This window comes from Littorina saxatilis, linkage group LG3 (assembly GCF_037325665.1).
Source record: "Littorina saxatilis isolate snail1 linkage group LG3, US_GU_Lsax_2.0, whole genome shotgun sequence".
Lineage (NCBI taxonomy): Eukaryota > Metazoa > Mollusca > Gastropoda > Littorinimorpha > Littorinidae > Littorina > Littorina saxatilis.
The window spans coordinates 23,006,356-23,033,119 of record NC_090247.1 but is presented as its reverse complement, the minus strand read 5'-3'; the positions used below and the strand labels follow the sequence as shown (position 1 = coordinate 23,033,119).

At 40.0% G+C, this 26,764-nt stretch overlaps 1 protein-coding gene and 2 long non-coding RNA genes across 3 annotated transcripts in view; 1 reads left to right on the top strand and 2 right to left on the bottom strand.

Annotated features, from left to right (window-relative positions):
* Positions 1-2,564: 2,564 nt before the first annotated feature.
* Positions 2,565-19,409, bottom strand: LOC138961900 (uncharacterized). The gene is made up of 7 exons (XM_070333575.1): positions 19,331-19,409; positions 18,438-18,557; positions 15,627-15,760; positions 14,738-14,854; positions 13,767-13,921; positions 5,923-6,040; positions 2,565-3,350 (listed from the first exon to the last, which is right to left on the bottom strand). The coding sequence occupies exons 1-7, from the start codon at positions 19,392-19,394 to the stop codon at positions 3,060-3,062; spliced, it is 999 nt and encodes a 332-aa protein (XP_070189676.1). The 5' UTR covers positions 19,395-19,409; the 3' UTR covers positions 2,565-3,059.
* On the top strand, positions 8,738-11,188 carry LOC138961901 (uncharacterized). The gene is made up of 2 exons (XR_011454341.1): positions 8,738-8,918; positions 9,903-11,188. It is a non-coding gene; the product is annotated as an uncharacterized lncRNA (long non-coding RNA).
* A 1,467-nt stretch (positions 19,410-20,876) lies between the features above and the next one.
* The window catches only part of LOC138961897 (uncharacterized), a 37,895-nt gene continuing 32,007 nt past the window's right edge, over positions 20,877-26,764 (bottom strand). Inside the window, exons 2-4 of the long non-coding RNA XR_011454340.1 lie at positions 25,203-25,294; positions 24,882-24,932; positions 20,877-20,925 (exon numbers count right to left, since the gene is read on the bottom strand). This is a non-coding gene — a long non-coding RNA (uncharacterized lncRNA). The remainder of the gene's footprint in view (positions 20,926-24,881; positions 24,933-25,202; positions 25,295-26,764) is intronic.

The following is a 26,764-nucleotide window of genomic DNA, read 5'->3' as shown; positions in this document are numbered from 1 at the left end:
TACAGTGAACAGCTGTGTTGCGCCATAACATTACACAGAATGAGCTGGCCTCTAAATACAACTCGGAGTCTCCTCACTGGCATACATTCTTGACACGCTGGTTTTGGGTTGGTAGCGAAGGAATTAACTCAAGTACGTACGGGCTACAAAGGTTTCACAAGTCACGTGCAAACACGTTACATCTTTTTTCTTATCATGTGCTTGTAGACATCAGAACTGAAAACAAGTCGCGTAAGGCGAAAATACAATATTTAGTCAAGTAGCTGCCATTTTTCAGCAAGACCGTATACTCGTAGCATCGTCAGTCCACCGCTCATGGCAAAGGCAGCGAAATTGACAAGAAGAGCGGGGTAGTAGTTGCGCTAAGAAGGATAGCACGCTTTTCTGTACCTCTCTTTGTTTTAACTTTCTGAGCGTGTTTTTAATCCAAACATATCATATCTATATGTTTTTGGAATCAGGAACCGACAAGAAATAAGATGAAAGTATTTTTGAATTGATTTGGACAATTTAATTTTGATAATAATTTTTATATATTTAATTTTCAGAGCTTGTTTTTAATCCGAATATAACATATTTATATGTTTTTGGAATCAGCAAATGATGGAGAATAAGATAAACGTAAATTTGGATCGTTTTATAAATTTTTATTTTTTTTTACAATTTTCAGATTTTTAATGACCAAAGTCATTAATTAATTTTTAAGCCACCAAGCTGAAATGCAATACCGAAGTCCGGGCTTCGTCGAAGATTACTTGACCAAAATTTCAACCAATTTGGTTGAAAAATGAGGGCGTGACAGTGCCGCCTCAACTTTCACGAAAAGCCGGATATGACGTCATCAAAGACATTTATAAAAAAAATGAAAAAAATGTTCGGGGATTTCATACCCAGGAACTCTCATGTCAAATTTCATAAAGATCGGTCCAGTAGTTTAGTCTGAATCGCTCTACACACACACACACACACACACGCACATACACCACGACCCTCGTTTCGATTCCCCCTCGATGTTAAAATATTTAGTCAAAACTTGACTAAATATAAAAAGGACACTTACTGTGAATGCTGACATGATTAACGAGCGCAGATACGCTTTTGTCATTCATCAGTTTTACCCGCGTCGTGTGTGTGTTTGTGTGTCTGTCTCTAAAAAGTATAATAAGTTGGAAGAGCCGGCGTGATGAAAATGTAAAGAAAATAGAAAAGAGCCCTCTGCGGATACGTTATTTTGTCATTCATTACATTCGCGGGAGGGAGGGGGGTGTGCGTGTGTGCGTGTGTTTGTGTGTGTGTTTGTGTGTGTGTGTGTTTTGTGTAGCCTAGTACAAAGATCTGACTGTAGGAAAGGACAATGGAAGCATAATGTGTGTGTGCGTGTGTGTGTGTGCGTGTGTGTGTGTGTGCGTGTGTGTGTGTGTGTTTTGTGTAGCCTAGTAGAAAGATCTGACTGCAGGACATGAATTTGGAAGTATGATGCTACCATCCTTGGGTAATTACATTTTCGAGTAGTTGTTGCCAATTCAGTGTTCCAAGTTGTTGCAGATGTGCTTGTTGTCGTCGTCTTTATAACAGTCATTTTCAAGTACCATACTACCACGTCCATTTGTCACTGCCCTTACACTTTGGGTAATTCGAAATAGCAGGGCTAACAACCAAATATGTAGGAGTGTGGTTTCAGAGTTTAAGCTTGTATTCTAAGTACCCTAAGTGTCTGATGTAACAAAAGAGTGTTTTCAGCATCAGTGTCTGGTGGTAGATTCCTTGCTGTATAAGCAAGAGACCCGGGTTCGACTCCCGGCTGATGCGATGCACACTGGATGTTATTACGATGCAAAGTAGTTATGGTTGTTGAAGATTTTTATGATGGGTCGTGTGAGACTTGAGATATTATCAGTGCTGTAATAGTGTACTGTTATTTCGTTGTAAAGATGAAAAGTGCTAAGAGATTAGCATTAGAGAGTCTAAAACACGCGGGGACAGTTTGACTGCACGCGGGGACGGTGAAATAGCACGCGGGAACGTTATTTTATAACATTCTGATTTAAAAAAAAAATAAACAAAGATAAATAAATAAATAAATGATAGTCAGAATGTTATAAAATAACGTCCCCGCGTGCTATTTCACCGTCCCCGCGTGCAGTTAAACTGTCCCCGCGTGTGTCTACAATGCGCGGGGACAGTTTAACAGCACGTGGGGACGTATAAAATAACATTTTGACTATCCTTTATATTCTTAAGTCAGAATGTTATAAAATAACGCCCCCGCGTGCTATTTCACCGTCCCCGCGTGCAGTTAACAATATAAATAGCACGCGGGGACGTTATATAAATAACATTCTGACTATCCTTTTTTTTTATATAACCCACACACACACACACACACACACACATACGCGTGCACATACACACACACATACACACACGCACACATAAAACACACACACATGCACACACACATACACACACACACACACACACACACACACACACACACACACACACACACACACACACACACAAACACAAACACATACACAATTAAATTAAATTAAACTAAATTGGGAGAATTTGTATATAATTGTTATTTATCTTCTCGTGTCTTATAAACACTACTCTGTACACCACACCGGGCTGACACGTGTGGGGCGGGTCACTGGGCATGCACAGCACATGATACCCTACAAGTCAAGTCAAGTCAAGTAGAGTCAAGTATTTTATTGTTTTGGGCCCAGAGGGCTTAGAAACAAAGATATAACTTTTACAAAAAAGGTAAAAAATCAGACAGTTAATATAATTATGTATACAAATTGAGCGGACAAATACAACAATACTATACAACCAAAATAAATTGACAATATACACTTCCATACATACAAACAAAAAGAAAAGAAAATAGGTTTAACAAAATCAGGTAAGAAATCAGACAGATAATATGTATACATTAAGCGGACAAGACACAAAACAAAACAAAAGCATGCATTACATACATACATACCAATAAAGAAACTAGATGTAACGCTAACATACTAAAATCATAACATGGGCTACAAATCTTGCTAATTAATACGGAGTGTCAGTAGAAAGCAGTCCCCACAAATGAAACCCTCGGGTATCTGGGTCCGCCTGAACGGTGTCCAATGGTCCAAATGTCTCCATTGTTTGCAATATATGCAGAATTTCTGGTCCAGAGAGTGTATGTTACATCCTGGCCAACTGCACGTCTGAGCAAGTTTGATAGAGTACCCGGCTTCTTGGAGAAGGCGCGTGAGTATAAACCGCCTGAAAACCACTGCATGCTCTGTGGTCAACATGCGGAGGTCGATTCCATGAACAAGTGCGAAAGCGTTCTGTGTAGAAGGGAAAAAAAAACATTCTGCTACAGATGACTGTAAAAATGCCTTTAAAAGTATTGTAAATCATTCTTTTTTTCTACCCATAGCCATTTATCAATTTAAATGCTTACTTTCATTTTATGTACATAAAACACGTCTTAATAGCAGAAGCAACGGATGTGTTATACGCAAATGTAACCTTAAAGACTTGTGGGGTGTTCTCAGAAAAGTTTCATGTCTATAAATCCGCAAGAGCTCGGTGGTAAGACTGTTTGAGTGTATGATCGCATATGTGCCTTGTGAATTCGTTATCCATGGGATTAGACCATACCTCCAAGTCAATCACCCAAAACAATCATCAGCCTGGGTGCTTTTCGTTCACCTTCGGAATTTTGGATGAATTGGATGAATTAATTCTTTTACTGAGACTTATATTGTCTGAAAAACCCATAGGGTCACGTAAGAATTCTTTAACATCGATCATATTCTGTTTTGTTCTTGGCATAAATCTAATGCCCCCCCCCCCCTACCCCCAATAAGATTAACTTTTAAATTGAGATCAGTATTTTTAACAAAATTATATGTAACATGTGTGAAAAGACGACCGTTTTAGAACCTTCCCCCCGCCCACCCCCCAGTAAAATTAACTTTTTAATTGAGATCAGTATATTCAACAAAATTCTATTTAACAGGTGTGAACAAATGACCGTTTTAGAACCTTCCTCGCTCTGCTGTGACACACCGACATGTAAAACGTTCCAAACACGCAGACAACAATCGCTAGTAAGCTGACAAACGAAACAAATTTATTCTGAATAGCCAAATAGACTGAAGGGACATGAAAAGCCTACGACTAACAAACCATACTCATTGAGAACTTGTCAAATTTAAGGAGTAACAAAGTAGTAACAAAGTAAGTAACAAAGAAGGTTCCCCAAACCTCACATTCTTTGACAGTTGATTCTTTGAAAATAAGTCTCTTTCAAAAAGTTAAAAATCTTGTCGAGGGGAAAGTCACGGATTGTGCTCAAATGTTATAGTTATAATTTATAAAAATAAAAATAAAAAAGGTTACGTCATTAGAACGTTATATTATTTATTGTCAGTAAGTACTTGTGTCACACGACTGATGTGAAACAGTTGATTGGCTAATGGCAAAGCTCTTAAAACTGTGAGCGCACTCCAAAACGAAGCACTCCAAAAAATGAGACAAACAATGGTACATTTTAGTAACTCGTCAAAGCATTGTCTTCAAACTGTCAGTGATTTGTGCTAACACATGTCGTAAAGTAAATACGGAGTTTCAAGTTATTTGAGATATTAATTCTGCTGTTATGCGACATACCAGAACGAGTTTAGAAATAAAGATGTACCCTGTCTGATTGAACAGACACAAATTAAAATTAGCATGCATTTAGAAAAATGAAGCCTTCAATTTACCCTTAAATTTAATACAGTTTTAACAATGGCTGTTCACAGCACACTTGTTTAAACGCACACACACATTCTTGGAAAATGCTCTTTCAAGGGCCATTGATCAGTTAAGCGTGTCGGCAGTGAGCTTTGCTAGGCGGAGGTTTTACGACATGTGTTAGCACAAATCTCCGAAAGTTTGAATACAATGCGTTAACGAGTTACTCAAATGTAAAATTGTTGGTCTCATTACAAGCTAAAACGGCTTCAAAAACTGCCGTTTATGCCTTCTGAGAGGATTGACACCTACACCGCTCAGCATGCCATAGTGTCCATGTTAGACAAGATATGTAAACGAAACTGACTGTTTTGTGTGCAGATGTGATTGTTCTGTCTAATGGCATGCTAAAGATGTTTCGATTTAGTTGTTCTGATTTTTTGTCGATTTTATCGCGGGAACCTTGATTTTGCGAATTTAATTTTAGGGGGGTCTGTGTTGTAGGTTTTACTGTATTGACACTTTGTCATGTAAACTCAATCTGTTTTCTGACCAAGGTAGGGGAATCAATGGCCTTTCCGGTCATACACATGGTTTTACAATCAACAGCCTCATCAGAAAGATCTGCCCTTAAACGCACCTGTGTAGGTTTTTTTTATGACAGGTAGTATAGATTAGAGGTACACAAGAATTTCACCAAAGAAATGGAAATAAGGTAAGCGTTTTGTCTGCAAGTGAAATGCATTGCAAGGCCAGGACACACAAGAAAAGTAGATCTAAGTCGACCTACTCACAAAGTTATCAAAACGCCCGCAGAAAATATGTGCCTGATCAAACGTTCTAATATCTTGTGGTAACTGACAATATCGTTATTAAAACAATCACAAAGCGCTAAGAAATTTATAGAGCAAATCTCAAAAATAATTATTGAACTCAGCGCTGTTCAATACTTTGTTTTTTTCGATTTGCTCTATAAATCTCTTAGCGCACTGTGATGTTTCAATAACTTACATTATCAGTGTTATTTATTGGTCAAATTATTCATTACGTTCCAATAATATTCCTTTCTTGTTTGCTTTTCCATTTTAATTTTGAAACGTTGGCAGTCTATTTCATTTTGGATTGTTATCATTAATTTTATTAAAACAAAATCACAATGTATTGAAAATGTGTTACCATGAGAACAAAACCGCCACATGAAGTGTTGTCCGTCTGTTCGGACGACACAATCGCGCCTTCCTGCCAGTCGTTTGGTTTTTGACCAAGTTCCAGACTCTTCTTCTTGACAACGCGTCTAAAAATAGAATCACACACACACACACACACACACACACACACACACACACACACACACACACACACACATTAGAAGGCAAACAGGAAAGAAAAGAAAATTCCTTTCAATATGCTTTTCAAAAACACAAAAAGTTAGTACCTCTCACTACCTGGACTTTGTTTCCAACAAATAATACAATACACACACAAAACTGGATTTGTTTTCCTTTTCAATATTTGCTTTGTACGTCAGTTGGATTCATGAACACTTCAAATTACTGTTAACACACACACTGACAAACACAGACACACACACACACGCGTGTGCATGATTCCCACAAGGTTGGATTGTCTTTTGCAAATCGTACAAAGGTTATAAAATGACCTTCACTGGCAATTCTTAAAACAAAAAAAAGCACTTTGACAACACAACGAAGGTATATGGCTATTTGTCCAATCAGGACTGATCCGAGGTGACCTGCTGAATATCATAACGTTCAGGCATGGACCTTTTTTATAATCAAGTTAAAAATAAGAAAGACAAAGTAAACTTTTGAATCAATAATAGCAGGGTATCTTATTCCAGGGAATAAAACTTGATTTTTAATAAAACACCTTTCCATGTTATAATACCGAAAAACCAATGTTATCGGTGGGGGTGGGGAAACAGTACGGCAAAGCAGCGCCCACCTTCTCAGAATGCCATTGTCATCGTCATTGTCATCGTCATCATTGTGCTGTGCGCAGGTCGCTTGAAATTGCATTGTCAAAGTTCGCAAGATTGAAATGAAATATTGCGTACTTAGTTTACGTCTAATGTACTTTTACATCCATTCCTTGCTGTCTGCTGTTCATTCCGAATATTTTTCTTTCTATTGCGAGTCTGATTCCGTTATTGTCATATTCGGAAACATGTTACATACAACCTTGCACACGTTTGCTTTAGTGGCGGCAAAGAAGGAGAGCGTGAGACATTATAATAACAATATAATTTCAATAACAAGAGATCTCTGGTGGTAAAGTTCCTCTTTCACAAAGATCACGTTCGTGTCAACGTGCGGAAAGTCTCTAAGTAATGTCAAACACTGTACATAAGGAAGACGTGGAACTTGCGAAGAAAATGCGAAAAAGTGTTTGTGGGTTATCGTCCCTAGTCACATGCTGACGGCGAAAACAAAATGGCGGATCGCGTAGGTACCGATCGCGTGCGAGGTGGTGGTAAATTGTGCTCGGCTTTTTGTTGCAAGAACGCCCGTTACAAACAGAGCTGCTTCGGGAAAACTTTCCACAAGTTCCCTAAAGAAGAAAAAAGGTGGGTTGTGCAGTGATTATTTCATCAGGTTTACCTTCTTCAGAATGAGAATGCAATGGCTCGATCGAGTCAACTCACTCAGATAAGCCAACTGTCTCTGGGCATTTTTGTCTGCTATGATACTACAGTATTTATAGAACTAATATGCAAATGAAATATTACAAACATAGCATGGATCGGTTTATCCTGAGATTTCTGTACTAGCTGTACTATGTACGCGTGTGTCTGCGTGTGTACCTGTGCCTGTGTACACTGTACTTACGACTGTGAGTGTCACTGAGTGTGAGTCAGCAGTCAGTACAAAACAACAGTTTACACTTGATGACAAACTACCCGTGGGCATATTTGCCGAAATCTTTATCAAACCTTGCTTACGGGAAAACTACAGTACAAAGGTACATCACTCATCCGTTTTGCGTTCAGGCAGAGCGTTAGATTTAGACTGAAGATCTGATTTATTTTTTGTCTTTCCTTTTTGCTTAGTTTAACAATAACATTGTTGTTTTTATTGTCAAACTAGGTGCAGAATATGGATGCAATTCACAAGGCGAGAGGACTTTGAAAAGCTGCAGCCAGCTGATGTTCAAGGTCTCAAGCTTTGTACTGATCACTTTGAGGCCAACCAGTAAAACAATCCTGCAGAGAGGATCACTTGTGTGGAATGCTGTCCCGACATTGTTTGCAGTGCCCAATCCACCACCGAAGGTTATTTATTTATTGGTTTTAGGTTTTTTGCAAACCAATGAAGCACACTATTAAATGCAGGTTGAGTAATGACAAGTTTGAGGCTGATGTAAGAATTGAAAAAAACCAGCATTGTTCCCATCAAATAATGCCTGTTTGCATTTAGCGCAAAAAAATGATAAGGCCAACAAAAAAAAGTTACTTATTTTGGATCGACGTCTTCATTATGATGATATGATGAACTTATTTTGCCAAAAAACAGCCCCAAATGGCAAAAAAAGTATAGGGTCGGCGTCAACAACAAAAAAGTTGTATGTTTCTGGTCACCTGACCCTACCTATGTTTTCCCGACGACCCTAGACTTTTATTTTGCATTTTCAAAAATAAAAGGGGTATTCGAAAATCAATTGTTTTCCTGTTTTTCAACAAAATAAGTTAAAAAGATGGTTTAAAAAAAAAAGTTTAGAAAAAAAATCTCCACCTTTAGTCATGTTAGGCCACAAAAAAAGTCTGTTTAAGGTAACATAGGCCCCCCAAAAATAGCGTCGGTAGGTCGGCTTTTTATTTTTGTATTTTAGCCATCTGAATATTTTAATTTCATTTTTTAATGCCCCAAAAAAAGTCTAGGGCCGGTGGGAAAAAAATAGGGTCGGTCCGGATACTGTAAACAGATTATTTTTTGTTTTGCCTTGCGAGAAACATACACTTTTTTGTGTGGCCTAAGACCAATGCCATGAAATTGGGAGAATTGTTTCATTGTGACTGGGTGTTGGTTGTGAGTTTGTCAGTTAAAGAGCTGTGCATTTGCAGGTTGCTAGTGGGAGGAAGCCACCATCGCAAAGGGTAGCTACAAATGAAGCCAGCACCGACCTGTCGCCTGATGCACAAATTGTTCAACCAGGTAAGAGATTTTTAACCATGAAGAACACCCTGACATCAAAAAATGTTTAAACCCATCCATTACATAGTTGATAATTGCTGTATAGGGTGACGGGCGCTGTGGCGGGGTGGTAAGACGTCGGTCTATTAACTCGGAAGGTCGAGGGTTCGAATCCCGGTCGCGGCCGCCTGGTGGGTTAAGTGTGGAGATGTTTCCGATCTCCCAGGTCAACTTATGTGCAGACCTGCTAGTGACTTATCACCCTTGGTGTGTACACGCAAGCACAAGATCTTGTAATCCATGTCAGAGTTCGGTGGGTTTTAGAAACACAAAAATACCCCGCACGCTTCCTCCGAAAGCGGCGTATGGCTGCCTAAATGGCGGGGTAAAAACGATCATACACGTAAAATTCCACTTGTGCAAAAAAAATGAGTGCACGTGGGAGTTTCAGCCCACGAGCGCAGAAGAAGAAGAAGAAGAAGCTGTATAGGGCGGATGCATGGATGGATGAAATTGTACCTGTAGTTCCAACACGTAAAGATGGGAAACATATCCTGTTAGAGGCATGGTGTAACAAGAAACAATTAAGTGGCTCTATTCCCATCTCCCCCCCCCCCCCCCTTTCCCCGTCGCGATATAAGCTTCGTGGTTGAAAACGACGTTAAACACCAAATAAATAAAGAAAGAAAGAAAGAGGCATGGTGTGTGAGGAGTTTACCTGGTACTGTTGTCCTAATCAATCAGTCAATCAATCAATCAATATGAAGCTTATATAGCGCGTATTCCGTGGGTACAGTTCTAATGGCCTCACCCATTCAGTACCAAACAAGGTCAATTCCATCATTGTTCCACATCGTATCCATAGTTGCTAATACACTTCATTTCTGGCCTGCCTTCCTACGCTATTGTTTATTTTCATTTTGTGATTTAATTACACGTGTTTTAATTTCTTCCAGGTTGTAACTTGTTATGGTTATGTTATTTTATGTGTGTTTTCTTTTTTAGATGACATTCAGGCGATCCTGGAGGACATAGGATGTAAAGCATCAAAGTCGTCATCTTCCCCATCCCCTCGTGAAGCGGAACTTTGGCAGAAGGTCAACAAACTGAGGAGCAAGGTTTTCCGATTAGAAAAGAAAACGATGGAACCCCGTGTAAAACGAGCGAGTAAATTAGCCAAGCCTCCCAAGAAAGACTTTGTAGTAGAACAGTTGTCTCATATATTATCAGGCGAGGCGAGCTATTTTGCCATTTATGCCTGTTACATATTTACCGGTTATCTGCTGCTGTGTCCAATCCTGGCAGAGACGGGAACGCATGTTACCAAGGAGCTGAAGGAGAGTCAATGAGATGAGAGAATGTGATTAACAATTGCCAACTCTCTCCGTACAAAGAGGGTCCAAAATTGTATAAAAAAAATAGATGGTAGGCAATTCAAAATTAAAAAAAGGACTCTCGGAGCATGGACTTAATGAGTCAAAAATTAAAGAAGGCTCTATGAGCCGAAGTACATGTTTTGTCTATTGTCTTTTTTATTTTGAATTCCCTACCATCTATATTTTGATACAATTTTGGACCCTCCCTGGTGTGTTGTTTCTGATGTACCTTTTAGTCTGTTTACAGTAACATAGGCACACAAAAAGAGGGTCGGTAGGTCGGCTTTTCTTAAAAAAAATTTATAACCATCTTTTTAAATTATTTTGAAAAAAACAGGAACAAAATTGATTTTTTTTTCTTTTTCTTTTTTTCCAAATGCCAAAAAAAAAGTCTAGGGTTGGTCTAGAAAAATAGGGTTGGTCGGGATACCGTAAACAGGCTATTTTGCTTTGTTTTGCCTAAGCAAAGACTAACAAACTTTCTTTAGGGTCTGACCAGCTCCTGTGGTCTGACATTGTATATACTATACAATTTTTGGGGTATTAACTAAATACATGTATACAGTTTTCGATTCCTTTTATACTTTTTCACAAATTAGCCCCCCCCCCCCCCCCCTTTTTTTTTGTAGTCTGCCCTGGGGGCGGGAGGTCTCCTAATTTCGGTTTCTAGGGTCACCTTATGCTTCCCCATGAGCTGATAACTTAATTTAAAATGAGCCTCGATTTTTTTATGTGTATTTTGTAATTGTGCCTATTTATTGTTCAGTTGTTCAGTATTTATTGCTATTGGGCATCAGTTATTCAGTTGCCCTCTTTCGAATGAGCCATGCATGCATTATGGATGTGTTTAGCAATGTAAAAGAAGAAACAATGTGAAGCAAACATATAGCACCAAATAAAATAACCGAATCAGAATGGAAACTTCTTCAGTGTATGTGTGTGTGTGTGTGTGTGTGTGTGTGTTTGCTGTTTTAAATACCGAAAATGTGAAAATAAAGCAAGTCACAGCATGAGAAAGATCGACTGTACTAGTCATGACAAAGCAGGAGACAGCCTGGTCAGCATGTAGAAAAGGGCAATAACTCGTATTTAGCCATTCTCATTTCTAAGCATGCCCAATGAGGAAGTTATCCTTCTTCCCATTGTAGTTTCTTTGGTAATGTAACTCGATTGATCTAAGTTATTTGTGTGAATCTAGTTATTGTTAGGTCCAATAACCCAAGGCATCAATACAGTTTTTGGGACTGACAAGTTCCATGCAACTTTTGATAAAAATGGGACGAATCTCAATATGGTTGCTAGCTAAACCAGTGGGGTGGGCAGAAGTGAGACCAATGTTTGCCTCAACGATTTTATCCAGATGCCAACGATATTACTAAACATGCAACGTGAGTCGATTTATACAGGATTATGCTCAGTTTTAAAAGGTGCGCCCTCATTCATGGAGACTGCCAAATAAGGAAGACTTTGTGACATAACAAGTTTATATCATTGCATAAGGTTCTCATCCGACACACAGTACATGTAATTCGATCAGTTAATATTTTTATTTATTTATTTTATTTATTTATTTTATTTATTTATTTATTTACTTTGAATTAAGATTCAAAACTGAAGCTTTGCACTTTTGCATACGCCGTGTAATTTTGGATCAGTTGAACAAATGTGATCTGAATGGCATAGAAGTTTAACAGGTACAGGGTGACACAAAAAAAACAGAGCTCATAAAAAGTTGAATAATTTCCGCAATATTCAAGTAATTCTGTTATTTGTTTCAGATTCATTAAGAAGACGGATTGATCTAAGAGTCTACCACGTGTGAGCTTCGAGATGCCTTGGACTACAGAGCAAAAGACATTTGCAGTTGAGACATATTTTCGGCTGAAGTCTTTCCGGGAAACGCAATTGCGATTCAAAGACCATTTTAATTGTCGTGAATTTCCTGTCAGCTCAGTGATCTGCGGATGGGTTAAAAAGTTCAGAACCCATGGGGCTGTGAATAACCTCAATGCAAAAGACAAAAACAGACAATCACACTCTGGGCGACCAAAATCAGCACGGACACAAGACAATGTTGCTGCAGTCAGAGACTCTGTTGTCCACAGCCCAAGCAAGTCTGTGCGTCGGCGAAGTCAAGAGCTTGGCATCAACCGGGAGTCTGTAAGAAGAATTTTGATCTCAGATCTCCATCTGTATCCCTACAGGATTCAAATCAAGCACAAGCTCACAGCTGACGACATGAGGAAGCGAGTCACCATGTGCCAGTGGTTTTCAGACAGGATTGACGATGAACCGGACTTTCTCGACAACATGTGGTTTTCAGACGAGGCCCACTTTCTGCTGTCTGGGCACGTTAACTCTAAGAATAACATCTTCTGGGGCAGCACACCCCCTGACCACTGCCTGCAAAGGCCCTTGCACTCTGTCAAGTGTACTGCCTGGGTGGCCATTTCAACTCATGGCATTATCGGGCCATTCTGGTTTGAGGACGATGACGAGCGGTCCTTGACTGTGAACACGGAGCGCTACATCCAGGTCCTGCGCAAGTTCTGGGTAGCACTTGGCCGACGTAGAGGCATTGACAGAGCCCTCCAGTGGTTTCAACAGGACGGAGCCACCCCTCACACCTCCAATGTATCCCTGGAGTGGCTGCAGCAGCGCTTCGAGGACCGACTCATCAGCCGCAGGTGCCACCCGGAGTGGTCACCGCACTCACCAGACCTGAACCCCCCAGACTTCTACCTGTGGGGTTACCTCAAGGACAGGGTGTATGAGCACAACCCCCAGACCATCCCTGACCTCAAAGCAGCCATCACAGCAGCCATCAGAGCCATCCCGAGAGAGGAGTGCAGGAGGGTCATTGAGAACTTTGCCAGGCGAATCCAAGTCTGCCTGCAGCGCCGGGGCGGGCATCTGGAACATATCTTTGAGCGGCTGTAGAACAAAGAGTTTTTTGTTGTATAGCATTGAGACTTTGCAGATGTTGGCTACATAGGTTGTACATAATTCCATAGAATTTTTGTTTCAAACTTAATAAAATTTCAGGAGTTATAAGACTTTTAGTGAGCTCTGTTTTTTTTGTGTCACCCTGTATGACGTCAAAATGCTGAGCGAGTATTTCATTTTTTTCTAAGAAATCTTGGTTCAGGGACAAACAGTGTGTCGATCTTCTGCATTTTAGTGCCATCCAATTTGGTAGTGATAGAGATAAGACGACAAACACAGATGAATCAAGGTCAAAGAAACAAAGGTACCTGAAGCCTTACTTCTTCTAATCTCCATTTAAACTATGACAAATTCGACGTCTACTGCCTTGTTGGAAGACAAGCATTTGTGTTGATCCTTGAGAAGCATAATGACTTTTGTTTTATTATCGTTATCAACCTCTGCCTCCGTAGTCGGTCGATACAAATGCAATAGATGTTACCCTAGCATCGACAAAAAAGGTGGCTTGTCTTCCAACTAGGCATCAGATATTTGATAATGCACCAACCTCCAGATATGTATCCACTTCATTTTGTCTTTAGAGGCTGGAGATGGGTCCACGAAGGAGATCGATTTGGTCCTATTATTCGCTGCCAACAGCACCCAGTGACAGGCATCTACATTAACTACGGCGAATGTAAACATCTCTGCTGAAATACCAATCTGCACGCAAAGGGACATAAGCACCAACGCTCATTTAATTACTCATCAAAACGGTTAGCATGACTTGTTTCTACAACTTCTTCCGCAAAAACAAAATAAGCGCCTTTCAAGAAATAACATTCCTTTAGCATCTCAAAGGTAATAAAGCTAGAAGTTCCCAACATGTTTTTTAATAACAAAGAAAACAAACATTTCTGTAGAGCATGCACATCACTTGTTCGATACTATAAAATGCGGTCGTCTGCGAATCGCATCTTGTAGAAAGAATGTTCTGTCTCATTTTAACGACTTCTTTGTTTTTGCTTGATTTTCTTCAACGCATGTGAGAAAACATTTTCTTTTACAGTGCCGTCCATTTTTTTCCTTTCATTGACAATAATTATTCACACTGATTTCCTTTTCCTCAGGTTGACTTTTATTGCGGCATTCCAATATAGGAACGACAAAAGCACAAAGTTCTGACATTGTATGTTTGAAGGACTTTAACCTAATTTAAGCCTGTATGAAAAGATGCAGTACAACCCTACTTTACAAGCGTTATCAAGACCAGCGACACAAAATGTCAGAAAATACGATTGTGCTTGTGACTGGAAGAACTTTCATTATGACAACAACAAGGCTGATCTTTTCTCCTTCCTTACCAAAATCCTTCAAGAGAACCAAGTTCCCGGGAAGCATCTGATCTTGACCAGACAGGGACAATTTCTTGGCTCTTCATTAAGATTTAAGCCACATTTGTTTCTCATTTGTTTCTCAGATCGTACTTTGTTGTCAGGTTGTGATACATAACGTGACAAATTCGCAAAGAAATCTTACAGGGATTAGGAGATTTTCTGAATTGGTGTCAGCCATATCCCACATTTGCGTTAAAAATGTAGGTATTGCTAGTGACCTGCCGTCTGCCACCAGCAGAGCCATGAAAGCGTCAATGACCTGAAAAACGTGTAAAAATGTAAGTTAAGGTTGAATCTGTCCAGATCAAGCACCCAAGGGCCCAACTAAAATTGGTCCCTATATATACAAGTGTTCGATATGTAAAGGTTAATTATAAAGGAAACAACCTCATTGTGGTTATACCGGTCCTTACTTCTAATACAAATGTGTAATAAATGATAAACAAATAAAACAACCTGACAAATAAACAAATTAAACGAACAAACCAGCAAACAAACAATCGAACAAATAAGCAAACAAGCAAATAAACACAAACGACACAATGAAAGAGAGAGAGAGAGAGAGAGAGAGAGAGAGCGAGAGAGAGCGAGAGAGAGAGAGAGAGAGAGAGAGAGAGAGAAAGAGGGAGAGACAGAGAGAGAGAGAGACAGAGAGAGCGAGAGAGAAAGAGAGAGAGAGAAAGAGAGAGAGAGAGAGAAAGAGAGAGAGAGAAAGAGAGAGAGAGAGAGAGAGAGAGAGAGAGAGAGAGAGAGAGAGAGAGAGAGAGAGAGAGAGAGAGAGAAAATGGTCGAGGAGAGAGACAAGTCAAGTCAAGTATGTTATTGTTTTGGGCCCAGAGGGCTTTGAAACAAAGATATAACTTTAACAAAAAAAGGTAACAAATCAGACAGTTAATATATATATATACAAATTGAGCGGATAAATACAACAATACTATACAAAGGAAGGAAGGAGGAGGAGGAGGTACAGCTGTACTAGTCATAAAGAGACAGACATAAAAACGACTGTTATTGCAGACATGTGCCAGTACTTTGTCTCCGAGCCACTGCGGATGGAGCAACTTGTCCAGGTCTTCACTGCTCAGAAGAAACCCGCAAATGAAGAGTTTTTTTCCGTGGAGAGCAATCATTTTGCCCCGGAGTATGTAGTCTGCTTCTGTCGATGCTAAGCAAGGAAAACAAAGTATCGGTAGGATTATGTGCTTAGGAAATAACACACAGAAGACCAAGGAAAATAACAACAAACAACGCACCCAAAGAGTGACCAGAAAATTAAAGTCAACCTGTTGAAACTGAACATTCTGTCAGACAGATCCGTTACCAGTCTTTCTTTACCACCAGAAAATCTCACCGTGGAGGCAAGGTCAACCCCACCAAAATATACAGAAAATAAAATGTGGCCATTTACCGTGAACACACATTTCTAAAAGGAAAACATATCCAAGAAATGTTAATTTAAGCGTAACAATTTTAGGAATTTCAAATGTACTAGTATTCAAATTGAGTTTCTGCTTTTGTAATTAAAACCGAAAATCTGAGCGCCAGGTAGCAGGACTGCCTGACAGTCAGGATCGTAAATCTTCTACACTTGGGTAATAAGGTTTTCAAGTTAAATCTCTCTCTCTCATGCAATTAAAGACCTTTTCAGATGTGTGTTTTTGCTTACATTTACATGCGAGTGTGTGTGTGTGTGTGTGTCTATGTTTGCGCGTGGATTGATGCATGTGTATGTTTGAGTGTGTGTGTTTGTGTGTGTGTATGTGTATGTGTATGTGTGTGTGTGTGTGTTTGTGTGTGTGGGTGTGTGTGTGTGTGTGCGTGGGTATGTGCCCGTGTGTGTGTGTGTGTGTGTGTGTGTGTGTGTGTGTGTGTGTGTGTGTGTGTGTCCGTGTGTATGTCTGTACGTGTGTATGTGTGTATCTTTGTGTCTGGGTTTTGTTTGCTATTGTCAACACATGTCACATTATCATTTCAAGCTATGTTTTCATGTTCACGTCTCAATATTTGATAGGCTCTGTATCTATTTCGCCTAACTAATTTGCATTTATATGCCCTATTTATCACATCCTTATACTTATTTCGATTTTAATCACTAATTCCATTTGTCTAAAAGATGTCAAAATCAACTTATTGATTAGTACAATAAATCATCCATTCATATCTCTCTCTCTCTCTCTCTCTCTCTCTCTCTCTCTCTCTCTCTCTCTCTCTCTCTCTCTCTCTCTCTCTCTCTCTCTCTCTCTCTCTCTCTCTCTTTCTCTGGGCGGGGACGTAGCTCAGTTGGTAGCGCGCTGGCTTTGTAGCCAGTTGGTCGCTATCAGCGTGGGTTCGATCCCCACGTTCGGCGAGAGATTTATTTCTCGGAGTCAACTTTGTGCAGACTCTTTTCGGTGTCCGAACACCCCCGTGTGCACACATGCGCACGAAAAAGATCCCACGTTCACAGCGAAAGTCTCAGGGCTTGGAAAACACGAAGACACGCATGCATCATCTCTCGTCTCCGATTATCATGATCGTATTTCGATACTTTGACGAGACAAACCCAATGCTGGTGTGTCGAAGAAGACAGCCACAGCGGGCTTGTTCGAATCAAAGTATCACACCATATCTTCAACGTATTACCAATACTGTCCCAGTTGGTCTAAGAGGACGTTAAACCCTAATAGTCAGTCAGTCAGTCTCTTTCTCTCTCCCTATTTCTCTCTCTCTCTGTCTCTCTCTCTCTCTCTCGCTCTCTCATCCTCTCTTTCTCTCCCTATCTTTCTTTCCCTATCTCTCTCTCTATTTCTCCCCCCTTTCTCTCTCTCTTTTCCTATCTCTCTCTCGCACTCTTCCTCTCTTTCTTTCTCTCTCTCTTTCCCTGTCTGTCTGTCTCTTTCTCTCTCGCTCTCTTTCCCCCTCTCTCTCTCCCTTTCTTTCTCTCTCTTTCTTTCTCTCTTTCTTTCTCTCCCACTCTCTCTCTCCCTCCCTCTCTCCCCCTCTTTCTCTCTTTCTTTCCCCCCCTTCTCTTTTTCCCTATTTCTCTCTCTATTTCTCCCCTCTCTCTCTCTCTTCCCCTATCTCTCTCTCGCTCTCTTCCTCTCTTTCTTTCTCTCTCTCTCTTTCCCTGTCTGTCTGTCTCTCCCTTTTTCTCTCTCACTTTCTTTCTCTCACTTTCTTTCTCTCTCTTTCTTTCTCTCTCTTTCTCTCTCCCTCTCTCTTTCTCCCTCCCTCTCTCTTTCTCTCTCTCTCTCTCTCTCTCTCTCTCTCTCTCTCTCTCTCTCTCTCTCTCTCTCTCTCTCTCTCTCTCTCTCTCTCTCTCTCTCTCTCTCTCTCTCCCCCTTCCTCTCGCTGAAATAAATACGAAGTCATTGACTTGCTGTTCAAACAAAACACCAAACAAGGGATTTCATAGCAGCAGATTTACACCCTTGATAGGTCTGTGTGTTTGGAATGCCCTGCATAAATGTCAAGACAAAGCTCATTCATTTTGTGTTGGGTTGACATCCCCTCCACTCCCCCCCCCCCCCCCCCCCTTCTGCCGCCTGCCTAACATTCAAAACACTAAAGGTTTTGCGGAACTTCTTCATGTTGTCCGTGTGCCCTTCTAAACATCTACTTAACAGCTGGAACGACTGGTGATAAGTAAACGAAAACATTGATCTAAGGACGGTGGTCTCTGCTTGTGTTGCGGAGAGGAAAACCTTCACTAAGTTACAGCATCAGAATCCAACTTAGGCCATTGATAATGACTGAAACTCAACCAGTGATTCCCCCCTCAAAGCCCTTGGTTTCGTTTACATACACGCTCCTCTGCCCGGTCCCAAAAAACCAGCCAATTAACTAACAAACCATCAAAGTACCTAATATGTCCAGACAGGGGAACACCATGCAGCGGTGCCCCTCGGCCGGCGAGGGTGTAGCAGGTGGGTTGACGATCAAAAAGTTTCCACGAAAGACCATGTTCGGTCCCCGATGTTGGTCTGAAATAAAGCAGGTGTGTTAATTTTACAAGATGTACTCCGACAGTTATAATTGATATGATCATCATCTATATATATATACGACTTGTGTCTGTGTGTGTGTCTGTCTGTGTCTTCGCGATGCACGGCCAAAGTTCTCGATGGATCTGCTTCAAATTTGGTGGGCTTATTCACAGAGACCCCGGACACAACCTGATCGATGAGATATTTCAACACGTGCTCTCAGCGCGCAGCGCTGAAGAGATTTTGGTTTTTCGCGCGCAGCGCTGAAGCGATTTTGGTTTTTCTCTCGATCCATTCCCAGTAACTCTTCCTTATCTTCTCCAGTGTTTTCAGCCGCGTTTGTCTCCCTTCCTCCGTGTGGTGCGCCGGCGAAGCCGGCGTACACCCGGCAAAGCCGGGTCCCAGGCGCAGCCTGGTATTCGGCTCTACTTCTTCCCGGCGAAGCCGTTACCCGGCGAAGCGGGTATTCATCTAGTATCATATGGTTGTCGTGTGGAAGAACTTGAGTGCGTGCGTGCATGTGTGTGTGTGTGTGTGTGTGCGTGCATGTGTGTGTGTGTGTATGTGTGATTGTGTGATTGTGTGTTTGTGTGTGTATGTGTGTGTGTGTGTGTGTGTGTATGTGTGTGTGTGTGTGTGTGTGTGTGTGTGTGTGTGCGCGCATTTGTGTGTTTATAGTTGTACAGGTGTGAGATGTTTTCCTAATATCGAGAGGATGTTGTATCATGTATGTTAGACTTTTTTTGCAGAGAAAACTGTGCAAATAATACCTTGGAGATTGCCATTTGCTGGAAAACAAGTTTCAGTCTGAAAAAAGAAACAAATGTTTTCCATTACCCCTCTCTTCTGCAGTGAACGGGGCGAGTTTGTATATTTTATCTCTCAGCAACCAATAACATACATTTGGATGGGAGGAGTAAGTGTATTGCGACTAGCATGTTCACAATTATTTACGGTCGACTGTATGTTGAGGTAAGTATTATTCAATCTGCTATGTCCAAATTGTTACTTTACTTAGCCTATGTCTCAAGATAGCATACCCACATGCTTCTCTAAAAATCATTTTTCATGAGGGTGTGTTACCTGCAGTAAAGAGTATCAACACAATTAAAAAAGTGTGGATCTGAAGAAACATATGCACTGTCCCAATTTTTATCATGAAAACCTATTTTACAATCTGATTCAAAGATGTTGTATGAGACGTAAGTGTGTAATGTTGGTGCATTGAATATCAGTCCGTATAAGACAACTGTCTTTTCAAAAGTAATAAAAGCAACCATTGATACCAAATTGAGGTGGTTGTAGTTGAGATTTGTATACAGAATAATACCAACAAGGCGTCAATTGTTTTTTTGTTTTTCTTCGGTGTGTCCTTTTTGTAAAGAGGAAGACAGTTTAGAACACTTTTTCGGGGACATTCCCACTGAGAAGGTGTTTGTGGAGGGACATTTTAATTACAGTGGTTGCTTGAAAGTTTTCCACACCGTGCACAGTTGATTTTATCAAAGAAATTGAACGTTTTAAAAGTAATGAGATTGTTCAAGATATTTTTCTGATCTCGTAAGTATGAAGTTAATTATCTTTTCATGTGTGTAACCGAGTGTCGGAACATAATAATCACCTTTGGAGGCAAAGCCCAGTCAAACAGGATTGAAATGTTGGAGCTGATTTCTTAGCCCTTCAAAAAAACAATTTATGTGTACATAAAGGTTCCCAAGAACTAACAAGGAGACATCTGCAGCCAGACCCTATCACAAACAGAACAGGGTTGAAGGGTGTCAGACTTTATACTTCCCAAAACATTTCTCAGAAAAATTACATCTACTTAACAATTGTTTTTACCCTTTTGATTTTGACCCGGTTATTAGAAAACATACTTTCTTATATCCGTGATGCTCGGCTACAAGACTCGATTTTCTTATAAGCGGGTCCGACTGTGTTTGGAGAAAGAGAGAGAGAGGGAGAGAGAGAGAGAGAGCGAGAACGGAGAGAGAGAGAGAGAGATAGATAGAGAGAAAGAGAAAGAGAGAGAGAGGGAGAGAGAGAGAGAGAGCGAGAACGGAGAGAGAGAGAGAAAAAAAAAGAGAGAGAAAGCGAGAAAGAGAGAGCGAGAGAGAGAGAGAGAGAGAGAGAGAGAGAGAGAGAGAGAGAGAGAGAGAGAGATTACAGACAGAAATTATATGCACATATAAAGTCACACCTACACACACACACACACACATACCCACGTGCGCGCGTTCGTATGCGCAAGCCACAGCAAACACAACATTATAAACACTGTTAAATTGCACATTTCCAATCAGTTGTTCTGATTTACCTTTGGACTGCCATCTGGAGTGCCCAACACCCTTGGTTCCTCCGGCCACTGTTGACAAGATCGAACATTCCATGAACTGTTGAATCTCTTGATTTACACACCCACACACACACACACACACACACACACACACACACACACACACACACACACACACACACACACCCACACACACACACACACACGTGCGCGCGCGTGGCAAGAAACAAGTCGCGTAAGGCGAAAATACAACATTTAGTCAAGCTGTCGAACTCACAGATTGAAACTGAACGCACTGCATTTTTTCAGCAAGACCGTATACTCGTAGTATCGTCAGTCCACCGCTCGCGGTAAAGGCAGTGAAATTGACAAGACAGAATAGCGCGGTAGTGGTTGCGCTGAGCAGGATAGCACGCTTTTCTGTATCTCTAATCTTTTTATATTTAGTCAAGTTTTGACTAAATATTTTAACATCGAGGGGGAATCGAAACGAGGGTCGTGGTGTATGTGTGTCTGTGCGTGTGTGTGTGTGTGTGTGTGTGTAGAGCGATTCAGACTAAACTACTGGACCGATCTTTATGAAATTTGACATGAGACTTCCTGGGTATGAAATCCCCGAACGTTTTTTTCATTTTTTTGATAAATGTCTTTGATGACGTCATATCCGGCTTTTCGTGAAAGTTGAGGCGGCACTGTCACGCTCTCATTTTTCAACCAAATTGGTTGAAATTTTGGTCAAGTAATCTTCGACAAAGCCCGGACTTCGGTATTGCATTTCAGCTTGGTGGCTTAAAAATTAATTAATGACTTTGGTCATTAAAAATCTGAAAATTGTAAAAAAAAAAAAAAAATTATAAAACGATCCAAATTTACGTTTATCTTATTCTCCATCATTTGCTGATTCCAAAAACATATAAATATGTTATATTCGGATTAAAAACAAGCTCTGAAAATTAAATATATACAAATTATTATCAAAATTAAATTGTCCAAATCAATTTAAAAACACTTTCATCTTATTCCTTGTCGGTTCCTGATTCCAAAAACATATAGATATGATATGTTTGGATTAAAAACACGCTCAGAAAGTTAAAACAAAGAGAGGTACAGAAACGCGTGCTATCCTTCTTAGCGCAACTACTACCCCGCTCTTCTTGTCAATTTCACTGCCTTTGCCATGAGCGGTGGACTGACGATGCTACGAGTATACGGGCTTGCTGAAAAATGGCATTGCGTTCAGTTTCATTCTGTGAGTTCGACAGCTACTTGACTAAATATTGTATTTTCGCCTTACGCGACTTGTTAACTTTCTGAGCTTGTTTTTAATCCAAACATATCCTATTTATATGTTTTTGGAATCAGGAACCGAAAAGAAATCAGATGAAAGTGTTTTTAATTCAATTTCGGAAATGTTATTTTAATCATAATTTTTATATTTGTAATTTGTACAGCTTGTGCATACCAGGGAGGTACTTTTCGGGTTCGGGGTGGCGGGGGGGGGGGGGTCGATGGGTGAACACGTGTGTGCGGAGCGTTCTTTGATTTTAGCTTCGGTGTGCACTCTTAGGTGTCTCAGAAGCGTGGAATACAATTCACCGGTCACTGTCTCACCTTTTGGAAGAAAGTCTAACAAGAATATTCATCCTCTGCTTAACCTTCGCCGGTCGTCGTGGGTCCGTGTGGGCCCAGGAGAGTGTTTAATTGCAAAAATCTCTTAAACCAGTTGGAATTTTTTAGTGAGCTTTTAAGAATGCCTCAGACACCTAATGAGCTCATGTCCTAAAATATTAATAAATTTCAGCGAGAAGTAATTAAAAAAAAAACAAAGGTCAAATTTAGACTACACACGGAAGACATCGTGGGGCCGTGCGGACCCATGTTTCTCAAACCGAAGGAACGTATATAACAACTAGGGAGAGAAGTCACAAACCTTCAGGCATTGGCTCTAAACATCATTTTCTACGATCTGTTTAATTTTGAAGTTAATAAGCAAATCGCGTGGAGCGAAATTAATACATAACAATGTGGGTATCCACGGCCCTACGACGTCTACAGAAGGGTATTCACGTTTTTACATTTAGTCAAGTTTTGACTAATTGTTTTTATATGGAGACGAGGGTCGTGGTGTATGTGTATATGTCTGTGTGTGTGTGTGTGTGTGTGTAGAGCGATTCAGACCAAACTACTGGACCGATCTTTATGAAATTTTACATGAGAGTTCCTGGGAATGATATCCCCGAAAGTTTTTTTGAAATTGATTGAAATTTTGGCCAAGCAATCTTCGACAAAGGCCGGACTTCGGTATTGCATTTCAGCTTGGTGGCTTAAAAATTAATTAATGACTTTGGTCATTAAAAATCTGAAAATTGTAAAAAAAATATTTTTTTTATAAATCGATCCAAATTTACGTTCAGCTTATATTCCATCATTTACCGATTCCAAAAACATATAAATATGTTATATTTGGATTAAAAACAAGCTCTGAAAATTACAAATATAAATATTATTATCAAAATAAAATTTTCGAAATCAATTTAAAAACATTTTCATCTTATTCCTTGTCGGTTCCTGATTCCAAAAACATATATATATATATATGATATGTTCGGATTAAAAACACGCTCAGAAAGTTAAAACGAAGAGAGGTACAGAAAAGCGTGCTATCCTTCTCAGCGCAACTACTACCCCGCTCTTCTTGTCAATTTCACTGCCTTTGCCATGAGCGGTGGACTGACGATGCTACGAGTATACGGTCTTGCTGCGTTGCATTGCGTTCAGTTTCATTCTGTGAGTTCGACAGCTACTTGACTAAATGTTGTATTTTCGCCTTACGCGACTTGTTCCTTTTTTGAAAAGCTTTAGTCCGCACGGTAATGATTAAATTAATAATTTAATTCAACTTCTTCTCGTAGAAATTTAACCACGGCGTCTACGGAAGGGGATGCACGTTTTTGCTTCTTTGGAAAGCATGGGTCTACGGAAGGGTATGCATATTTTTCCTCCTTTGAGAAGCATGGGTCCGCACGGCCCCACGATGTCTTCCGTGTGTAGTCGATAAACCGGTCGGGTGTTAACTGATGCCCTTACATTTTTCAAATAAATGACCCTGGCCTTTTGTGTTGGGAATATCCTTGATGCACCTAATGAATGAACCGCTGCTAGCTTTCAGACTGAAACCGATGTACCAAGCTTGATCAATAGGAACTTTCTTTCTTTCTTTATTTGGTGGTTAACGTCGTTTTCAACCACGAAGGTTATATCGCGACGAATCAATAGGAACAAATCAGGACATAAAATTCTCTGCATCTGCCTCAAACAAGCGCAAAATGTCGCGTGACATGTTAAATCTTACATCTGTCACACCCTGTTGTTCTGGCATTAGAAGTTTGAAACCTAACTTGCCTAACATTTTCTCAGAGGAAACTTTTTGCACAGAATACTCTAAACTCTTTCATGTGAGCTGCCACGTGTATCAGCAATGTAATAGGCGACAATTCGTTGATTCTATATCGCCAGTGCGCAGACAGCATCATCGATTTCTTGAGGTGTGACAGTTTGTTCAATGGTTCTACTTCCAAGCCTGGATGCATCTGACCACCTTGTTATTGTGATTTCTGTAGGGGCATTCTTACCAAGTGTGTTTATTATGTCATCATCATAGATTTCCATTTGGCTTTGTCCTTTTCTTTACAGATATTGGATCACTGCTTTGTTATTGGTTTTCTCTATTGTTTACACAACAATCATGGGGTATGGAATTTTGAACAGCCAAGTCCAACAAACTTACAGGTGAAAATGCGTATCATTCTGTATATCATTGTGTATCAAAAATTCTCATTCGTGCCAACTGTTGAATGTGTAAGTCACTAGTCAGTGAATTAAACGTAAAGCCCCCCCCCCACACACACACACACACACACCCACACACCTATCCCCCATCTACGAATAGCATTCTGAAAAAATGAACAATTCTTGGAACAATACTGTACCACTTTTTTCAGTGGTATTGTTTTATGGCTCCTTACCTCTGAGATGGTTCCTGTCCTAGCTGAGCCATCGTCACTATGAGCTTGTTCCTGTTAACACAGAGTGCTTTAATACATTTGATCAGATACACACACATACAAGAAGATTCCTTTCAACCCTTTCTTGCATATCGAGATTAAGTTAGTGAAGAATAGTGATTTGAAAAAAAGTTGCCTGGAGCGTATGTGGCGACTACAACATAGATCATACACACCAAACATTAATATTGCACTGCTAGAAACGCGAACAGTAAACTGCGCTCTAACACAACGGAAATAGTTTGCTCTTTTCAACTTATCTGTTGCAGCTTTGGTGTTTACCTGAGCGGGTTGATCTGCAGCTGAACCAATGCTCCGCCCCTCAGTTTGACGAACGTGAATATCCTCATTATGCATGGCAAGCCTTGAATGCCCTGAAATAATTTTAAAAACAAAACAAAACATGTTTATTACAAATATTACAAGTCATTTCAGACAATTTGGCAACTTTTGATCACTAATACATTTTTGTTTTATTTGCACAGTGTCATTGGTCTGATCAGAGGCGCAATACACTCTCAGACGCCTTCCCACTTCTGCTCTCACAACAAAGAGCAAACAAGGAACTTAGTCGATAAATATCGACAGGGAGCCGACTAATGGTTTAAATGTGAAATGTGTGTATACTAATGTGTGTGGGTCTGAAATGAAGTTAGGTAGTAGTTAACATTTGTTTTGAATAATTATTGGTATTTTGACAATGTGAGTAGCATGGAAATGTAAGCATTTGAATGTAAGTCTTAGGTACCATTGTACCCAGGAAGAGAGACGAGAGATAGAGTAGGCTGCAATAGCTTGTGTGGTCTTTGAGTTTTGTTTTTGGAAAGACATTGTTAAAGAAAAAGAAGACAAGTACAGTAATGTAATATTTATTGTGAAAACCAACGATCGTACAAAGAACATGTGAGGCAACATTATGTCTATGATGGTGTGAAGAAAATTAGTTATGATTTATATTAATATTTAGACTTGAGACTGAACAGCAAAAGGCGAAGTGTATGTTTTGTGGTGTGAATTGAAACAAAATGAAAAGTGTAAATATCTCGGAAATTGTGATTAAAAGACTTCGTTACTTTTTGATTGTTATTAACTATTATATTCAAGTGCTAGTCTTTCGGGTGAGACGAAAAACCGAGGTCCCGGCGTGTACACTACATTGGGGGTGTGCACGTTAAAGATCCCACGATTGACAAAAGGGGTTTTCCTGGCAAAATTGTATAGGCATAGAAAAAAATTTCCCCCAAAATACCCGTGTGACTTGGAATAATAGGCCGTGAAAAGTAGGATATGCGCCGAAATGGCTGCGATCTGCTGGCCGATGTGAATGCGTGATGTATTGTGCAAAAAAATTCCATCTCACACGGCATAAATAAATCCCTGCGCCTTGAATATGTGCTCGATATAAATTGCATAAAATAAAGATAAAAAAATAAAAAAATAAATCCCTGCGCTTAGAACTGTACCCACGGAATACGCGCGATATAAGCCTCATATTGATTGATTGATATTGAAGTGAATAGCAAAACGCTGTATTTGAAAACAGCATGGGATTTATATAAAAAAAAATGTGTATCAGGTAATGCCCTAGTTTTTACAAATTGTAGCAAAGTCGATTAACTTTACTATGTACGATGTTTATTTGCAAATTACAACACAAACGCGAAAAACTTAACTATTTGTAGAGTTCTAAGGCATTGCAGACAAAGCAACTGCAAGAAAGTCAGGTTTTAGCAGTGTGAAAATCGAGAGAGAGAAAATGTAAGTTTTACGCCCTCACGGCAAAGCCATTAGGGGCATGTTACACGGGAAAACCCGGCTTTTGTATGAAAATAAAAAATAACAAG

What these genes read in the sequence shown, in the direction of transcription:
- LOC138961900 (XM_070333575.1), bottom strand. Translation starts at nt 19,394, where the DNA reads ATGGAAAACATTTGTTTCTTTTTTCAGACTGAAACTTGTTTTCCAGCA. An exon ending in CCCCTGTCTGGACATATTAG is followed by an intron (nt 15,761 to 18,437) that starts GTACTTTGATGG and finishes TTCCTTGCTTAG; the next exon opens with CATCGACAGAAGCAGACTAC. An exon ending in AAGTGGATACATATCTGGAG is followed by an intron (nt 6,041 to 13,766) that starts GTTGGTGCATTA and finishes TTCTATTTTTAG; the next exon opens with ACGCGTTGTCAAGAAGAAGA.